General features: G+C 46.3%; 1 protein-coding gene across 1 annotated transcript in view; it reads right to left on the bottom strand.

Moving 5' to 3' along the window:
• Window positions 1–4,416: 4,416 nt before the first annotated feature.
• Window positions 4,417–19,796, bottom strand: part of MCF2L2 (MCF.2 cell line derived transforming sequence-like 2) — a 221,633-nt gene continuing 206,253 nt past the window's right edge. Inside the window, exons 26-29 of the mRNA XM_060011057.1 lie at window positions 9,420–9,464; window positions 6,290–6,378; window positions 5,812–5,915; window positions 4,417–5,736 (exon numbers count right to left, since the gene is read on the bottom strand). Coding sequence (XP_059867040.1) covers window positions 5,604–5,736; window positions 5,812–5,915; window positions 6,290–6,378; window positions 9,420–9,464 — 371 coding nt within the window. The 3' untranslated portion in view covers window positions 4,417–5,603. The remainder of the gene's footprint in view (window positions 5,737–5,811; window positions 5,916–6,289; window positions 6,379–9,419; window positions 9,465–19,796) is intronic.

Genomic DNA, 19,796 nt, shown 5'->3' with positions numbered 1-19,796 from the left:
TTTTCTTTATTCTGCTCTATTGTAGTCATTTCCACTATTTCATCTTCCAGGTCACTTATCCATTCTTCTGCCTCACTTATTCTGCTATTGATTCCTTCTAGAGAATTTTTAATTTCACTTATTGTGTTGTTCATCATTGTTTGTTTGCTCTTTAGTTCTTCTAGGTCCTTGTTAAACATTTCTTGTATTTTCTCCATTCTATTTCCAAGATTTTGGATCACCTTTACTATCATTACTCTGAATTCTTTTTCAGGTAGACTGCCTATTTCCTCTTCATTTGTTTGGTCTGGTGGGTTTTTACCTTGCTCCTTCATCGGCTGTATAGTTCTCTGTCTTCCCATTTTTCTTAACTTACTGTGTTTGTGGTCTCCTTTTCATAGGCTGCAGGTTCGTAGTTCCTGTTGTTTTTGGTATCTGTCCACAGTGGGTAAGGTTGGTTCAGTGGCTTGTGTAGGCTTCCTGGTGGAGGGTACTGGTGTCTCTGTTCTGGTGGATTAGGCTGGACCTTGTCTTTCTGGTGGGTGGGGCTGCATCTGGCTGTGTGTTTTGGGGTGTCTCTGAACTTAGTATGATTTCAGGCAGCCTCTCTGCTAATGGGTCTTGCTAGTTGTTTGGCATGGGGTGTCCAGCATTGTAGCTTGCTGGCTGTTGGGTGGAGCTGGGTCTTAGCGTTGAGACAGAGCTCTCTGGGAGAGCTCTTGCCAATTGATATTACATGGAGCCGGGAGGGCTCTGGTGGTCCAATGTCCTGAACTCAGCTCTCCCACCTCAAAGGCTCAGGCCTGACATCAGGCTGGAGCACCAAGACCCTGTCAGCCACTTGGCTCAGAAGAAAAGGGAGAAAAAAAAAGAAAGAAAAAAAATTTTTTTAATTAAAAAATTATTAAAATTAAAGAAATAAAAAAGTAATAGAAAAAAAAGGGAGCAACTAAACCAATAAATAAATCCACCAGTGATAACAAGCATTAAAAACTATACTAAGGTAAACATAAAAATCAGAAACAAGTCATTCGCAGAGAGCAAACCCCAAGTCTACAGTTGCTTCCAAAGTCTACCACCTCAATTTTGGGATGATTTGTTGTCTATTCAGGTATTCCATAGATGCAGGGTACCTCAAGTTGATTGTGGGGATTTTATCTGCTGCTCCTGAGGCTGCTGGGAGAAATTTCCCTTTCTCTTCTTTGTTCGCACAGCTTCTGGGGTTCAGCTTTGAATTTGGCCCCACCTCTGCGTGTAGGTCACCCTCAGGTTTCTGTTCCTGCCCAGAGAGGACGGAGTTAAAGCAGTGGCTGATTAGGGGGCTCTGGCTCACTGAGGCCGGGGGTGGGGGGGAGGGACGCGTACAGTGGTTGTAGTTGGAATGTGGGGCGAGCCTGCAGCAGCAGAGGCCAATGTGATGTTGCACCAGCCTGAGGTGTGCCATGTGTTCTCCCAGGGAAGTTGTCCCTAGATCATGAGACCCTGGCAGTGGCAGGCTGCACAGGCTCCCGGGAGGAGGCATGTGGATAGTGACCTGTGCTTGCACACAGGATTATTGGTGGCTGCAGCAGCAGTGTTAGCATTTCATGCCCAGCTGTGCTGTCCACGCTGATAGCCACGGCTTGCGCCCGTCTACGGAGCTCATTTAGGCAGTGTTCTGAATCCCCTCTCCTCGCGCACCCCGAAACAATGGTCTCTTGCCTCTTAGGCAGTTCCAAACTTTTCCCCGGACTCCCTCCCATCTAACTGTGGCACACTAGACCCCTTCAGGCTGTGTTCACGTAGCCAACCCTACTCCTCTCCCTGTGATCTGATCTCGGAGGCCCGAGCCTCAGCTTCCAGCGTCTCAGGCTGGTGAGTGCTGGTTGGCACCAATCCTCTGTGTGGAAATCTCTCCGCTTTGCTGTCTGCACCCCTGTTGCTGCGCTCTTCTCCGTGGCTCTGAAGCTTCCCCCCTGTCCACCCCCAGTCTCCGCCAGTGAAGCGGCTTCCTAGTGTGTGAAAACTTTTCCTCCTTCACAGCTCCCATCCCTATTCTTTTGTCTCTGTTTTTTCTTTTTCCTTACTCAGGTACATGGGGAGCCTCTTGCCTTTTGGGAGGTCTGAGGTCTTCTGCCAGCATTCAGTAGGCGTTCTGTAGGAGCTGTTCCACATGTAGATGTATTTTTGATGTATTTGTGGGGAGGAAGGTGATCTCCACATCTTACTCCTCCGCCATCTTGAAGGTCTCCCCTCCCTGCGTAGTATTTTTAAAGTGTATTTATTTTTAGATAATTCTTTTTCATTGTGGGATTAACTCGTTGAATTCTTACACTCTTCTGCCTATGCTGCAAAATATTCTCTGGGAAGTGCTGGTTTAGAGGATCTCTAACTTTTCTCATCATTTCATAGTGCATGGCTGGTGTTTAGTGTGGACTCAGACTCTGCCAGATTTTACAGATCCTGGGCCAGACCACTTTCACCTGGGGCTACAGCAGTCCCACTCCTCAGCAACGTGTTGAAATGAGTCCCCCTAGTGGGCAACAGGTGACATGACGAATTGAACGACTAGTAAAAGAAGGCTGGGGGGTTTATCTGATGGTTTTGGATTCTTTTCCATTTACCCAAACAAAATGATGATACAAATGTCACTCATAGAAGAGCCACCCTCTGTTTTTTTTTTTCCTGGTTTTTAAGAAGTCTAAAATTTTCAAAACTGTACTTCAGTTCCAGGAGCTGCAGTTTACCATTTTCCCAACACTTCCATAACCAGACTCATCACACAGCAGCAGGGTTGTGTGCTCCCACAGTATGTGTCACACCGTGTTGCGATGATCTGTTTCCATATCTGTCTCCCGCAACTGGACTGAGGAACCTCTCACTCATCTTCAAACCTCCTTGGTCTCTCCCGATGCTGGCACCTTCCTCAGGATGGGGGTGCTCAGGAAATAGGTGTTGAATGAAAGGAGGGAATACATACATAAATAAATAAATATTCTTATGGTCAAAATGGAACAAGGTGGGTTGGAAAATAATGCAGGTAGAAGGAAGTAAGATTTCCTATAGATTTGGGAAGAACTTTATTTGCGTGTGCAAATAGTAAGTATTGTATCCTACCAATTTGAAACACACTCTACCATAAGACATACTTTGTTGTTAGGAAAGGGGGCATGAGAGCGTGGACCCACCACATAGTTCAACTTTCTGAAAAATTTCAAACACTCTGCTGGATAATCGTGCCAAGAAGCCCCTCCCTGATGGTCTATTCCTCAGTCTCTTCCCTTTTTGGCCACCCAGTCAAAGGCCTTCTTTATGGACACACTATTTTGGTTTTCTTGAATTCTACAGTGATGTTCCCGAGACTCATGGGAGACACTCCCCAGGTGCCTGCTGACCCACTCCATTCCAGGAATGAATCAGGGGACTGAAAACTCAGCCAGATCCCTCATCCAGTGAAAAGTTAAAATCAAAGCACCCTAACAATTCCAAAAACAACTAAATCCAAAACTACCTCTAAAAATAAACAACTCCAGAGCTCAGGGTGCTGGTTATTAGCCATGATCGCTCAGCTCCCCGCCCACCCTCTGCTCTCTGCTTTGTGGTTGGGGTCATTCACCTCCTTTGCCAGCGAGGGCTTTGCTCCTCCCTGTGTGCCTGGGTTCCCTTCAGTATTGCCGTAGCAACTGGCCTTCACCCTGAGAGCCCCAGTCGGTTCCGGAAGCTGCAGTTTACCATTTTCCCAACACTTCCATAAGCAGCCTCATCACGCCCCTTCCTCTAGCACCAGCTGGCAGCAGAGTTCTGCATCCAGTTCCCAGGCCCGCCTTCAAGTTCCTGGGGGCACCTGGGGAATGCCACCTCCCCACACACCAGAGGGCTACCCTCAGCCATGTGGGGCCCCCAACCTCTTCCCTTGTTCCCTCTGCCCTTGGGCTGGTAGCTGCTTCTTATAGTTAGAATCTTCATGATATCTCATTATCACTTTTTTTCCCATTAAAATCTCCAATAGCTGGATAGCACTTCCTTATAGTAAATCCTTTTTGTTAAAATAACTAGTATAGTGTCTCTCTTGATTGGATCCTGACTGATGAACTAAATAATTATAATACTTAATAATTCTGAAAATAAACCTGAAAATAAAATAACTAAAAATAGTGAATAGAAAAAAAATTGAATGACAAAGACAAAACTGAAAAGAAATAACTGAGAATAAGTAACTCTGAAAATAACTCAGAAACTAGCTCAAAAATTCTGAAACTAAAAAATTCAAAATATAATGTTCAAAAATGCAACAACTGAAAATAAAATAATTTAAAACCAAATAACTAAGAAATAAAAAACCCAAATAATAACTGAATGTAAAAATAACACAGAATCTAAAATAAGTGAAAATAAATTACTGTGAATATAAGTAACTCTAAAACCAAATAACTAGCGGAAAAAACCCAAATTAAGACAGCTATTTTATTCTGAAAATAAAGGAATTCAAAAACTTCCAGTGAGTTTTTACTATTCAAATAAGTAACTGTAAAATAAATAATTCAAAAATGCCAATAACTAATAATAGAATAACCATGAAAATAAATAACTCAGATATTAACAACTGAAAAGACAGATAATTAAAAATGAATAATTCTAAAGCTAATTTGGAAATATATAACTATTAAAACAAAGTAACTATAAATAACTGAAAATAAATAACTCAAAAACTAAGTAACTTTAAAGACAAAATAATTATAAACAGCTAACTTTAAAGCTATAAGATTAAATAACCAGAAAACTAAAAACAAATGAAAATTAACTAATAAAACTAAAAATAAATAACCGAAGATAACTGAAACTAAAAACTAACGAGTCTAAACGTAAGAAGTTAACCTGTAACCAACCCTCGCTAAAAGGAAACAATCCTGGAACAAAGTAACAAAAGTATCACGTTAACATTCCTGTGGGGATTAAGGGAGGTGAACACAGGGCTGCCATGTGGAGTCTGAGCAGCTCTGATCTGAGGTGCTCAACCTAGCTCCCCACTTCCACCCCAGCAGAAATTTGGCAATGTCTGAAGGCATTTTTGATTGTCATAATTTGGGTGAGTGGATGGGGGGGTGTTACAGGCATCTAGTGGGCAGAGGCCAGAGATGCTCCCAAACATCCTACAAGGCACAAGAAGTACCAACAACGAAGTATCCAGCCTGCAAAGTCAAAAGTGCCGACATTGAGAAACCCTGCGCTCAGCTCTCCAACACTGGATTATGCTAACCTCCAAAAGGCGCGTGTGCCGAGTAGCTCGAGGTTCTCCGCGGGGTTTGCAACCAAGCCGGCTGCGCTTGCGCAGGCGTGACTCTAATGGCGCAAGGTTCTCCACGGGCTCTGCGCCAAGTCCCTGCGCAGGAGTGCGTCAGCACCTGCAGGTTCTCCACGGGGTCTGCGAGCGGCGCTGCAGCGGGAGGGGTGGGCTCCGCGGGCGGATGGCGACCGCTCCTTAGGCTCCGGCAAGATGGTCCTGTTGCACCCGGGCAGGGCAGCGGATCTCCAGGTTCCAAGGCCCCTTTGCTGCTTCTGCTTAAGGGCGGGCCGGTCTCTGCATCCACAGCAGCGGCTCCTGGGAATGCAGGAGGCCGGGGAGGCTGGGTTGTCTGGGACGAGTGTCAGTTCTCTGCGGAGGGCGGCCTCAGGCCCCCTTCCCGTGCCCGCACTGCCTCTGCTCGAAAACCGGTCTCCCCACTGGGGTCGAGCAAGCCAGCGGACATCCCAGGGCTCTCCTCAGTTTTGTTTGTGGCCCTGAAATTCCAAGAAGAAAGTCAGAGGAGCAGTGGCTAACAAGTTCGCTTACTTTTCTTTCCGTTTCACACTCACGTGTCCTCTTCGCCGCCCTCTTTCTCTCCCTGGATGCTTTCTCCCGTTTCCTGAACAGACTTGGAGGTTTCATAACTGTCGTCCAACTGGCAAAGCCCCGACAGCTGGAAGGGAAGGGACAGAGGTGTAATGCTGCGGTTGGGTGGGGGGCGGGTCCGGTCCACACGGCGATTCCCGCTGGCAGGGCGGGGCCGCCCCAGCTTTCCTATGGGGCCACTCAGGTCCTCAGCAAGAGACCCTAATTTTGGCCAGAAACCAGGGGATCGCTAAGGAGCCGGGGATGCGGGGCCTGCTGGGCTGGGGGTCTGAGCCACTTTGCAGATCCAGTGACCTCAGCTTCCTGGATTAGGCCGAGTCCTTAATGGGTGAGAATCATGTAAAGGAGGGAGAGGGAAGGAGGAGAGGAAGAGGGGGCAGGAGAAGCTGATGAACAGGAATGAGGGAAAATATGAAAGAGGTAAGAAGGAAAGAAATTTACACTCAGAGCACTGCTCTCCTTTTCCGTATCTTCTGCACCTTCACAATTGTCAAAGGTTTCCATGGAGATAAACTCCCTGCTGGAGCAACCTTGGGGAAAGAAAAGGAAGAATTTGGCTGGCCGTGGGGGAGAGGGCGCGGGAGGACAGGCCACGCAGCCTATGGCAGGACGGAATGGGCAGCACCGGTCTCCAGGAACCCATTCTCGCCATCTCTCCCTCCTCTCCCAGGACTGCACTGCTTCACCTGGGCCGGGAGGAGGGGGCCTGTGATCTCCAGGTTCCCTTTTCCAGCTCAAAATTCTGTAACTGTGAGAAGACATGTCCACGTGGTGTTCACAGTCCTACCTCCTTGTCCTCCAAGAAAACAGTCATTGTCTTTTTGTGCTTGACGACCTTCCTGCCTTCCCTCCTTCCCGCCCTCCTTTCTTCCTTCCCTCCTTCTCTCCCCTGATTACTGCCCATTTCCCATTTCCTTGGCAGCCTCTGCCAAAAGTCACTGCTCTCCCCGTGGGAAAATCAGAGGGAGAGGAAGTACATCTTGCCTCTCTTGCCACTGAATGATTAACTTACCAATTAGCCACACCATTGTGCACCTGTTCTGTGCCAGGGCTGTTAAAGACACTGGGGAGGAACAGCAAATCCCACCAAATACTGAGCCTGCTGTATGTCTGCTGGGATGTCAGGCATTTGTCAAAAGTTAAGCCTCACACAACTGTAAGGACCTTAGCCCTTGGCCTGTAAACACTGCAGTCGAAATCTACACATTTATACTTTTTTTCTTTCTTTCATTTTTTTTTTGGTGCCGTGCCAATCAGCTTGTGGGATCTTAGTTCCCCGATCAGAGATTGAACCCAGGCCCTCGCAGTGAGAGCGTGGAGTCCTAACCACTGGACCGCCGGGGAATTCCCTACACATTACTACTCTAAAGACGGGATCTCTGTCCCCACAATTCTCCCAAGTCAGCTTAGGGAGGCGAGCATCTGCAGAAAGATCTTGATCTGAGGGAGCCCCAGGTTGAGCGTCAGCTGAGTCCAGTCCATCCTGCAGGAATCTGAGCACAGGAGGGTTTCAGTTTCGGTGAGAATTCAGGGGGAGGGGCCTTGTGGGGCGCAGGAGTAAGCGGAAGTAGCCTGCAGTTGGGGTTGGGGGCACAGTATCTCTGGGAGCAGGCATCCAGCAAGAGGGAGCTGCCGCCCAGAGGCCCCCCCAGCTGCGCTCGGGGCATGGGGTACTCCCCGGAGCAGGGCCGTGAGGGCTGTGCGAGCACGACAGGGAGCCGCCGGGCAGCCGCTTCCTGGAGGCCTCCAGAGACGCCGCGGGACGACGCAGGGGCAAAGCCTGGTTTAACTCCTGCTCCTGGAACGTGGTGGGGCGACCGGAGGGAGCGCGGAGGAGAAAGTAGCTTTGGGAGGCGCCTCCCACCGCCCTCCTCCAGGTGTGACTGCGGGGCACCCGCAGTAACCCCCAGAGACGCCTCTTTAGGGCGGCCATCCCGCGTGGGTCCCCTTGGACCAGGAGCAGACAGTGAGGACGGAGGGATGGCGGTCTTGCTGGAAAGCTCTTAGGGAGGGACAGAGCAGGAGCGGTTGCGTCCTTGACCAGCCCCTGCGTGGATAGAAGAGCTGCGTCTGCAGGGGCCGTGGCCTCAGTGCCCCAGGCAATGCCCGGTGCCAGGGGCCCCAGAGCCGCCCGCTGGGAGGAGCCCGGGGTGGTAGCGGGGCTGGGCGGCAACCTGGGAACTGAAAGACGTGAGGACGAGGTCCAGACATTCCTCGAGGTAAGTTAAATGATGACCTGGTGCCGGGGCTGCTTTCCCCTCTCTCCTGTGGACCCTGCAGGCTGGGGAGTGTGAGGGGGCCTCAGCCGGGCACAGGGCTGGCACAGAGGGGCCCTCGCACACTTGGCCACGCGTTGACTGCATTATTTCAGGGTCATCCAGGCCATCATCCCCTGCCTCCAGGTACGGATTTGCCTGGGCTGGAAAGAGGACCAATCCTCCGAGCACAGTCAAGACCCAGATGCACCTCCCTGCTGGGGCCGGCGGTGCACATGGGCTCCTCGGCTCCTGGTACCACAGGTGAGGGTGGGGGCCGCCTGGGGCCCCACAGGCCTCCAGTTTAGTCTAGGGCAGGGTTTTCCATACTCCTTAGAGTGTGACCCAGGGATGGGCAAATTTTACATCCCAACGCAGTGTACACACAGAAATACATTCACAGAATTAAAACCAACGTTTGTGGAACCATATTGTGCTTACGGTGTGTGATGTCCTCATCTATTCTGTTCTGTTCTTTCTAGTCTATTCGTTTGTTGTGTTCTTTTATTCTGTTCTATTCTATCCTGGAGACAGAGGAGGAGAGGGGCTGTGGGAGGCGGCGGGGTCACCCACAGTCTCCTCACAGGACCCTTCGAGGAAGAGTTTCTTCTGAGGCAAACTGCATCTGCCCTGGGTGAGCCCTCATGTGTCTCCCCCATGGGCCCCGGGCTCTTGGCAGCAGAGACAATACCCTGTTCACCCAGTATCCCTCATGGCTCCTGGAAGAAATCCAGAATTCTTAGAACCCGCAAGTCTTGGAGAACGTCCCTCAGTCAAAGCCCCCCAGTTGTGCAGGGGAGGAAAGTGCAGCTCACGGCAGTCTTTTGCTGTATCTTTGTCATTTCCATATTTAATCCCTGCCTCCTGGATTCACTGGCCATGGGCTCTGTGGTACTAAAATCTTAGATACTAAGTCTTAGGTTTTACGGAGGTGGCAGCACTGAGGGGACCCCAGATTCTGGGTCTGGCAGGTCACAGGCACCTGAGTGAATGAGAGGCCCATTGCCTGGGGTAGGAGCAGGGGCTTTGGAGTCAGTCAGACCTGAGTGCAGTTTTGACTTTGTCTCTCACTCACTGGCTGTGTGATCTTGGGTAAGCCACTTAACCTCTCTGAGCATCAGTTTCCTTGTTTCTAAAATGGGGATAATAATACCTATTTTGCAGTGTTGATGTAATGTTAGCAAAAATGTTTGTAAAGTAAAATGGAATTTAATAAATAACACTCATTATTATTATTGTTAATAGTAATTATGATAATACTAAAGAGAAGGTCTCAGAACCGCTCTGGGAACTCCAAGTGTGCTATTATTACTCACATTTTGGGGATATTTGTCTGCCATTTTCTTCATCCTCATAAACATCTGGGGGAGGAAACATTATAAAGTTAAAAAATGACTTTAACGGGAAGCAGAGTGCACACACACAGCAGAAAAACCGAACTGAACATACAGACCCTTGACAAATAGTCAATTTGATTATAGCAAAACTTCGAGTGATAGTTGCATTCTTGGAAAATGAGCAGAATGACCCTGGTACCAGCCCAAGGTCCAGCAGTGTGTTGGGAAGGTATACCCTGAGTCTCTGGGGCATTCCCAGTCCATGTAGAGAATAAGCGTAGAGTGTTGGTGGAGAAGGACAGGAAGAATAGGAAAGGTGGGCCATGAAAATTCATGCTGATGACAGGGTGTATTCTCTTTTTCCTCAGTGGATGACCTTCATAGCATACACCACATAAATCCTAAAATATTTAGGGAATTTAGTTTCAGTTGGCACCTAGTGTTTAAAATCCTTCCATGGTGGCGCAGTGGTTAAGAATCTGCCTGCCAATGCAGGGGACACGGGTTCTAGCCCTGGTCCGGGAAGATCCCACATGCCACGGAACAACTAAGCCTGTGCGCCACAACTATTGAGCCTGCGCTCTAGAGCCCACGAGCCACAACTACTGAGCCCATGTGCCACAACTACTGAAGCCCACGCACCTAGAGCCCATGCTCCACAACAAGAGAAGCCACCACAACTAGAGAAAGCCTGCACGCAGCAACGAAGACCCAAGTGCAGCCATAAATAAATAAATAAATAAATATATTTTTAAAATGAAATTTATTAACATGTGAGCCCATTAGTGAGTTTAAACTATCCTCTTCAGAATACATGTTTCTGGTAAACTATAGACTTTGAAGATAAAATTGTGGATTTTCCCTTGCTGTCCACTAGGTGGCACAAAGGGACAACTGTAGATCCTGCTAGTTCAGAGACAGCTCTTAGCCCATAGATTTCAAAGGGGCAAACTATTTCTATTTTCTTTCAAACTAGAGTTTCCTTTGTTCCTCTTTTCCTTTAAAAGAACTATCTCTGTTATATGAACTAAAGTACATCATTTTCACCTGGGGTTGGGGGAATGGAGAAGTAATGCGTTAAGCCCCTGGGGCTTTCCTTCCCTTCCCTGGAGGAACAGACATGGGTAACTAGTTGCTATTTAATATGCTAGCAGCAATCTAGGCACCAGCCTAAGAACTTCATCTAATTCTCACAGCAAGACTATACAGTATTGCCTCCATTTTGTAAAATAATTAATGAAAAGAATTTAAGCACAAAGAAGTTAAGTAATTCATCCAGAAACATGGAGCTGAAGTCTGTAAGCCCTCAGCGCTTTGGCCCTTAACTGTGTGCTATGCTGCTGAGCTCTTTCTCTGCCTTCTAGGAGTCAGCCAGTGGGCTCATGTTCTGCCTAATTCATCCCAGTAGCTCTCCAGGGCTCACGACAGGTGAGATCTCCAGGGTGCTTCCACAGGTACTAGGCTGGATTAGGACCTTTTGCTTGGTGCCCCAGAGTGTAAACTTGGATGTCTAGGCTGGTCTATATTTCAAGTGTCCATTTCCTTTGCATACCTGTCTCTGGCCAAGAGGAAAGGAATCACTCCTAAACATTCAATTAATTGCTTTCAGATTCCACATATTCTCACAGCACTTTTTTTTTTTTTAGTGCATTTTTTGTTGTCAAAGTCCCTGCCAGCTTCTAGAGCAGTCCGAGCTTGCCATCTTAGACTTTCAGGGCTGCTAGGAGCTGGGGTCAAAGAAACTTCACAATTGGGAAACTATCACCTAGCTCAGCAACCAGCTGCCCTCTGATGTGTCTAGCTGGTTTTAGCCAAAGCCTTGCCCATTTCATCAGAGATTTAATGAGAATGTTTCCATAAGACTAAAATATAAAGCCCCCCAGGCAAAGGAAACAGTTGTCACGCTTGAGGAAGTCATTGATCCTGATTATCATGAGGTGGTCAGGCTGCTACCTAATAGAGGCAGAGAAGAACGCATCTGGTGATCCACTGGGACGTCTCCCAGTGCATACTCCCCTGCCCTGCTGTAACTGTAAGCAAAAGAACAATAGCTAGACAAGAGTCTGGGACACCCACTACTCATGCCACCAGCAGAAGTGCCAGATGAAGGGGAAGGGGATATAGAATGAGTGGGAGGGAGATGATGGCTTAAAGGTACAACCCAAGTGCAACTGCAGCAGCAGGTGGCAGACATAGATTTAAGTTAAGTAGGACACTTACTATGTCCACTGGTGGAAATGTCCCCCTTGGGAACCAAGACCTCCAGACCCACTGAGGCTGAAGTTGCAGGAATGGGAGGACAGATTCCCTATGTGGGTCAGTAGTAGTGTGATAATGAATAAGGTCACAACTCATTCAACCTTTTGGCTCCCAGATTCATATTTTCTGCTTACTGGGGTCCTGGTGCCATAAAGTGGCCGTTGGTTTAAGGTATATCCTGCATCCTAAGGTTAGCACCCCAACCCCTCAGTCTCAGGTCCAAACTGCTGCTCACCCTTGCCTTCAAGAGGCTACTCCATGGCTCTATCAGGTCGGCAGCTTCTGAATATGTGGTAGGACCAGTGGGTTGGTCCTGCAGTCACATGCCCATGGCTGTTCCTCTTTTGCCACAGAGTGAGTCCCCCAATCAAAACAATGTTCTATCCTTGGACAGTGTTGCAGACTGAGGCACTGAAGGCAGGAAAGGCACATGTGTCAATCCCGTTCAGCGTGAATCACTGTACTTTCCAGCTTGGAGGATCTGATGAAATCAACTATTCTCTTCAAGGAACAGTATCCAACTGAGGGCTCGGCATGGATCTCTGTGCTGGCAGGTTGGACAGTCAACAGTGGCAGTATCTAGATTGGTCTTGACGGCGGGGAGCCCATGCTGCTAGGCCCGTGCACAGCCTCCCATTCTGCTGCCAAAGCTTCTCCATGTATGAGCCCACTGTCCACATACTGGGTTGCCAAGGAAGAAGCTGGCTGACACCTCCTGGCCAAGTCATCTAGTCAGCTTGGTTCTTTGGTAACTTCTCTGCAATGGATGTTCTCTGGGGGGCATTAAAGTGTAGCACAAAGATCCTTACATTTTGAGCTCGTGTCCATAGGTCTATGTGCCTCTTCCCTAGTCAGATTATGTTGTAATTTGATGCTGGTTATTGTTCTAGAAGGGGATTGGGAAGGGGGTGGGGATGTATCCTGAGGAGGGCAAGCATTGTCTTGTACAGTAAGTCCCCTACATACGAACGAGTTTCGTTCTGAGAGTGTGTTCATAAGTCCAATTTGTTCGTAAGTCCAACAAAGTTAGCCTAGGTACGCAACTAACACAATCGGCTATACAGTACTGTACTGTTATAGGTTTATAATACTTTTCACACAAATAATACATACAAAACAAACACAAAAAATAAAACATTTTTAATCTTACGGTACAGTACCTTGAAAAGTACAGTAGTACAGCACAACAGCTGGCATACAGGGGCTGGCACTGAGTGAGCAGGCAAGAAGAGTTACTGACTGGAGGGGGGAGAGGAGGTGGGGGATGGTAGAGCTGAAGAATCGTCAGCAACAGGAGACGGAGGGCGAGCTGCACTTTCAGTCACGCCTGACGTTGATGGCACAGGTTCCGGTTCCTTGCTGGATTCAATTCTATCTACCCTCTTGAAAAAACAGGTCCAGTGACATCTGGGTAGTAGCTCTTTTTTTCTCATCATAGGTGACACAGTAGCACTGGATTGCATTCTGAACGGCTGCTGCAACCTTCGTGTACCATTCTACATTCAGGTCCTTTGCCTCAAAAACTAACAGTGCCTCCTCAGATAAAGAAAATCTTGCCATTTCCTGCGTCGTGAATCTCTTCCGTTCTTCAGTTACTTCTTCTTCCTCTTGTCGCTCCACTCTCTCAATTCTTTTCACTTTCTTTTCCATTGGTATCGCTTGGTGCTTCTTAGCAGTACCAGCTACATCACTACTGCTTTTACACTTGCTTCCAGACATCCTGGGCTTGAAATAAAGATACTGTACTACTGTACTGTACACAGTACTGTAAAGTACACAAAAGCACAACCACTTGTAGAGGGTGCACGCATGTGACAATGTACGCCAGACACACGAACTAACGTGACTGGACACGCAAACGCACTTTTTCATCTTTGAAAGTTTGCAACTTGATTGTTTGTATGTAGGGGACTTACTGTATGTCTCATCTGAGACTTCTGCATAATCTTGAGGGGAGGAGAAGGGCCAATCTTTCAACAAGGGGGAGTGGGCCACTTCTGCCAGCCCAGGGGAACAAGGGCATGTACCCAGATATCCTCCAGTTTTAGGGTCCTATATCTTCCCTGTCAGGGCCTGACTTGCCTGCTTCATCTGTTGGCACTAGGGCCCCAAAATAATAAGGCAGCAGACTTGTCTAGGCTGCGAATTCATCCTTTTCTCAAGTACTGCCCTCTGCTGTAGGCGATGAGGGGCTGAACACTGGAAAGGAGGCCCCCTGATTCTCACACTGTGCTTTAAATTGGCGATTAATCTGAGGCTGTCACTTTCTTCACTCTCTTCAATGCATCAGTGGTGCTTAGCAATAACCACCCAGTTCCATGTTCCTGATAGTTAATATTTTCCCTAAACCTCTCAAATGCTAGAGACATTGCGCCAGCTGATGCATCCCTGTCTGCCTGTATCTGATCCCAGGTCACCACCAGGGAATGTCTTAGCAATTGAACTGCTACATAGGCCAGGGACCAGCACTTCCAACACTCCACCTACCACTAGCAATGGAGTCCTCACTGCCATTTGGCCAGCAAGTGACCCAACACCAGAATCCCATCCTTTCTAGGACCTCTCTGGGTACTAACTGTCTTAGGTCAGGTTTCCCAGAAGCAGATTGTACAAGCGAGTTAAGGAGAAAGGGCTTTCAGTTGAAATGTGTAAGGCAATGAGGGCAGAAGACAGAGCAAGGAAGAAGCCAGGTGCAGACGAGGGTTCAGCCAAGGTCCAGCATCTGCCTGATCCCCTGAGAAATGCTGGAATATGGATGGCACCACGAGTGTCCCATCTGAGGTAGAAGGGCTGGCTTTTGTACCAGCCAGCCAAGCTGCCCTTGAGGGAGGCCAGAAGCTCTTAGGCATTTCTTGGCTGGATGACTCTGGTCGGCTGAAGATCGAAACTGACTGATAAAAAGGATCTGGATGAGGTCTCAACAACCTCAACTATACTACCATGTGTGGGCTTTTTATTTATTTATCTTATTTTTAGATTTTATTTTTTAAACATCTTTACTGGAGTATAATTGCTTTACAATGTTGTGTTAATTTCTGCTGTATAACAAAGTGAATCAGCTATACATATACATATATCCCCATATCCCCTCCCTCTTACGTCTCCCTCCCACCCTCCCTATCCCACCCCTCGAGGTGGTCACAAAGCACCGAGCTGATCTCCCTGTGCTATGCGGCTGCTTCCCACTAGCTATCTACTTTACATTTGGTAGTGTACATATGTCTATGCCACTCTCTCACTTCATCCCAGCTTACCCTTTCCCCTCCCCGTGTCCTCACGTCCATTCTCTACGTCTGCATCTTTATTCCTGTCCTGCCCCTAGGTTCTTCAGAACCATTTTTTTTTTTTTTTTAGATTCCATACATATGTGTTAGCATATGGTATATGTTTTTCTCTTTCTGACTTACTTCACTCTGCATGACAGACTCTAGGTCCATCCACCTCACTACAAATAACTCAATTTCGTTTCTTTTTATGGCTGAGTAATATTCCATTGTATATATGTGCCACATCTTCTTTATCCATTCATCTGCCGATGGACACCTAGGTTGCTTCCATGTCCTGGCTATTGTAAATAGTGCTGCAATGAACATTGTGGTACATGACTCTTTTTGAATTATGGTTTTCTCAAGGTATATGCCCAGTAGTGAGATTGCTGGGTCCTATGATAGTTCTATTTTTCGTTTTTTAAGGAACTTTTATACTGTTCTCCACAGTGGCTGTATCAATTTGCATTCCCACCAACAGTGCAAGAGGGTTCCCTTTTCTCCATACCCTCTCCAGCATTCACTGTTTGTAGATTTTTAAAATAAATTTATTTATTTTTGGCTGTGTTGGGTCTTCGTTTCTGTGTGAGGGCTTTCTCTAGTTGTGGCAAGCGGGGGCCACTCTTCATCGCGGTGCGCGGGCCTCTCACTATCGGGGCCTCTGTTGTTGCGGAGCACAGGCTCCAGACGCGCAGGCTCAGCAGTTGTGGCTCACGGGCCCAGTTGCTCCGCGGCATGTGGGATCTTCCCAGACCAGGGCTCGAATCCGTGTCCCCTGCATTGGCAGGCAGATTCTCAACCAGTGCGCCACCAGGGAAGCCCCTGTTTGTAGATTTTTTGATGATGGCCATTCTGACCGGTGTGAGGTGATACCTCATTGTAGTTTTGATTTGCATTTCTCTAATGATTAATGATGTTGTACAGGTTTTGATAGATACATAATGTCATGCATCCACCATTATATCATACAGAATAGTTTCACCACCCTAAAAATCTCCTGTGCTCCACCTACTCATTTCCCATCCCCTACCCTTAACCCCTGATAACTACTGATCTTTTTATTATCTCTATAGTTTTCTCTTTTCCAGAATGTCATATTTGAAATCATACAGTATGGAACCTTTTCAGATGGGCTTATTTCATTTAGCAATATGCATTTAAGTTTCCTCCATGTCTTTTTATGGCTTGATAGCTCATTTTCTTTTATTGCTGAATAATATCCCATTGTATGGATGTACTACCGTTTGCAAGTCATTTAGGTAAATACCGAGGAGTATGATCGCTGGACCATCTGGTAAGATTATCTTTAGCTGTGTGATAATCTGCCAAACTGTACTATTTTTTTTTTTTTTTTTTTTGCGGTACACGGGCCTCTCACTGTTGTGGCCTCTCCCATTGTGGAGCACAGGCTCCGGACGTGCAGGCTCAGCAGCCATGGCTCACGGGCCCAGCCGCTCCGCGGCATGCGGGATCTTCCCGGACCGCGGCACGAACCCGTGTCCCCTGCATCGGCAGGCGGACTCTCAACCACTGTGCCACCAGGGAAGCCCGCAAAGGGTCTTTTAAAGGTCTCTTCAAGGGATTCTTGGAACATGAAAAAGGAGTTAGACACCTCAAGAACAAAACATATTTTATGATACAAGGTGGATAAGCCCAATATTCTAATAGTACTTGATAATCTGAAGAGTCACTGTTAAGTGGGAAGCTAAGATATGACTTGATCAGAGACAGTATTGGGGGATAAAGCCAATTATTTAAGAGATGAAAATATTGTTTGTCTTTTCTTAAAAACATTTTTCACAAGCCAATTACGTCTCCATAGGAAAACAAAACAAATATTTCCTATCTCACAGAGATTCTGCTACATAAAGGAACAGGTCTTATCATGCAAAGAAAATTTAGGGACTGTATTTCCTGAACACTCACCAGCCACAATTTTTCTCAAGCCTTAATTTCCTGGTCTGTACTAAGAAGAAAATAGGTAATTTTTCATTTTTCAAATATACAATTTTATAACACACATACACACCCTAATTGAGAATAACAGCCTTATTAAATGGCATTGCCTTAGTATTTGTTAACCAGTACTAAAAATTCAATTTCTTAATTAATTAATTCTTATTGAGTTAAGAAATTCAATTTCTTAATTTTCATAATTTCATAAGAAATTATGAAAATTTCTTTAAAAAATTTTCCACATAATTAAGAAAATTTTGTCATATCCTGTCATATTTTGTCATAAAAAATTAATTTGTCATATCCTGCTCATTAGCATCCAGGGCTCTAGAAGTCTGAAGAGGAAACATACACTAGTTAGCCTTGTGCTGGAGTAGGGGGTGATCTGTGTACGTTTCCTTAATGACAAGGAATTTGTAGCTTATAGGTGCTCAATAAATGTATTTTGAACTGAAATTCCTTTCAGAGCCCTTTTCCAAATAAAGTGTATACCTGAAGACATACTACATGTCGCACCAAACTAATCACATGATAATCTAAAACCAAAGTCTCAAATACTAAATTCCCAATACTTTGATTATGGGCAGTGGTAAAAGCATAATCTTTTGGAAAAGATTATCTTTAAATAGTCAAGGAAAGAAAAGATGACAACCAAAACAGCACATTCAAGCCCCATAAACACATAATCTGTTATGTCATTAAAATAAAACATATAATCTATTATGTCATTAAAATACAAAATATAAAAATGCCTCCACATTTGTTTTTCTTTTTGATCCCACACCCAATTCTGCCTGCCAGAAAACTGACACACAAAGAAGTTAGAGCTGAAATCTTGCGAGGAAACTCCTGATCAAGTGCTGCTAACCTTTCCAGGAAAGCTTTGGGAGGAGATGAAGTCAATAAACCCTGGATAGAGCAAGAAATACAGTGCCACCATCCAGTGTCTTTATTCCAAAGCAGGGACATTCTGGCAATGCTCTTAGCCTACAACCATTTCCTTAAGAGGACAGCTCTTCCAAAGAGTAAGTTACTTCTCAATGTGAAACATTTGCCCTTCATTTTAATTCTGGCCTAACTGGATCTATGCAAATGAACAGCAGGAAGTTGATTTTATACCTTTCTTCTTACTCACATAATTAAGGAAGGGCTGAGAATCCAGCAATGTCTTCCTCAGCTTCTAAGCAGCTGGTATCATAAAATTATAATACAGCACATTAAATGCTGTGATAGGATACTCCTTAAGGGAGTGGGTACAGAGACAAGGGAGACTCAGCTGTCCACCAGAGCCCTCACCCCTTGCCATCACCCCACTGCTTTCATGCCCCACTCTCCCATCGGATCCTACCTTTAATCTGACATGTGCTAGGGACTGAGACTTCCTTGTTACTGGTAGCTCTTTCCATATTTTCAATCCAGGGTGCAAATTCCACTTCATTGCCTTTGCTTTAGAGAAATATACATGACCTCACTACACTAGTTCTGTACTAGTTGAAGTGGAGCTGGCTCACACCAGATTATCCCCAGCTAAAGCCTTATGGACCTGCTTCCTCCTCCTTCTCTACCTGTGGTATAGAATTGCCCCAGCTCTCTGGTGACATTCAGCAAAGGAATGTTCAAGGGATACCACCTGCTGGATCATATAGTTAACATCTGACTGGCTGCAAATCTGAGGTGAGGAGATGGAATCCCCTTTCATTGTCTCAAAAGCTGTTTCAAGTGCTCAACAAATAAGCACTTGCTAGGCACTGGAGGTCTGAGATGAATAGGATGTGCCCTGAGCTAAACCTCATCACCTCCTAGCTCTGCTTGCAGAGTGGTCTGCTAGCCTGATGTGATTATTCAACCAGTTTTTTAATTTGTTTATTCACTAAATATTTACTGACCACTTACATGAGTGCCAGGCCCTTGTATAATATGAGGCCCGTGGGAAGCTAAAACTAATAAGACAACCTCTATGCCCTAGAGGAAATTCACGGTCTAATGGGGAGGAAAACTTAAACACATCATAAAATTATAATACAGCACATTAAATGCTGTGATAGGGTACTCCTTAAGGGAGTGGGTACAGAGAGGAGGGAGATTCAGCTGTCCACCAGAGCCCTCACCCCTTGCCATCACTATCATCTCTTTGTTTTAGGGCCTGGGCTGCCTCTATTAGGAACAGGCCAAATGAGCCTAAAAAACTAAGCAGGCTGTACCTGAACTGGATCACAGGCTACGGGTTTATTCAACAAGCATTCACTGGGTACGTCCTGAGTGCCTTTGAGGGGGAGAGGAATCAGAGATGGAGAGTTTCTAAGTGGGCAGGAATAGATGGGGTAAGAAGCACCAGTGAGAACTGAACCTGAAAGAAGTGTGAGTGTATATTCCTCCAGACAGGGAGGAGTGAAGAGAGGACGAACGAGGATCAGGAGAGTTCCCGATGCAATGAGGGAAGCTGAACCAGTTAACATGCAAAGTGGGAGGCAGGGTGAAAATAGGAGTAGAATTGGAGGTCCTCAGAGGAAAGTTCCAGAAAACAGCCAGAAGCAAAGGCATTTACGGGAGTTTCAAAATGGCAGGTATGACTCAACTGCAACTCAGCAAGCCAGCATTAGGAAAGATACCCTAGGCTGGCAGTGGGGTCAGGGAGCTAATATATTTTAATTAGAAAAATTAAATTAAAATTTAATTGGAAATCCCTTGTAATAAGCTAAGTGTTGAAGAAAATCAATGAAAGCAATGATGTAGAATCAACAGGAACTATCTGCAACATCTGACACTTGTTAAAAAAAAAAATCAGTACACACCTAGTGCTTGCTTCAAACTGTATATTCCCTTGGCCTGAAATGAAAAAAACAGAAACAAAAAGCCGCAGCACTCTCAAATGTAA

Source organism: Delphinus delphis, chromosome 4, assembly GCF_949987515.2.
Source record: "Delphinus delphis chromosome 4, mDelDel1.2, whole genome shotgun sequence".
Lineage (NCBI taxonomy): Eukaryota > Metazoa > Chordata > Mammalia > Artiodactyla > Delphinidae > Delphinus > Delphinus delphis.
Note: the sequence above shows the minus strand (reverse complement) of the source record. Positions and strands in the feature narration are given on the sequence as shown.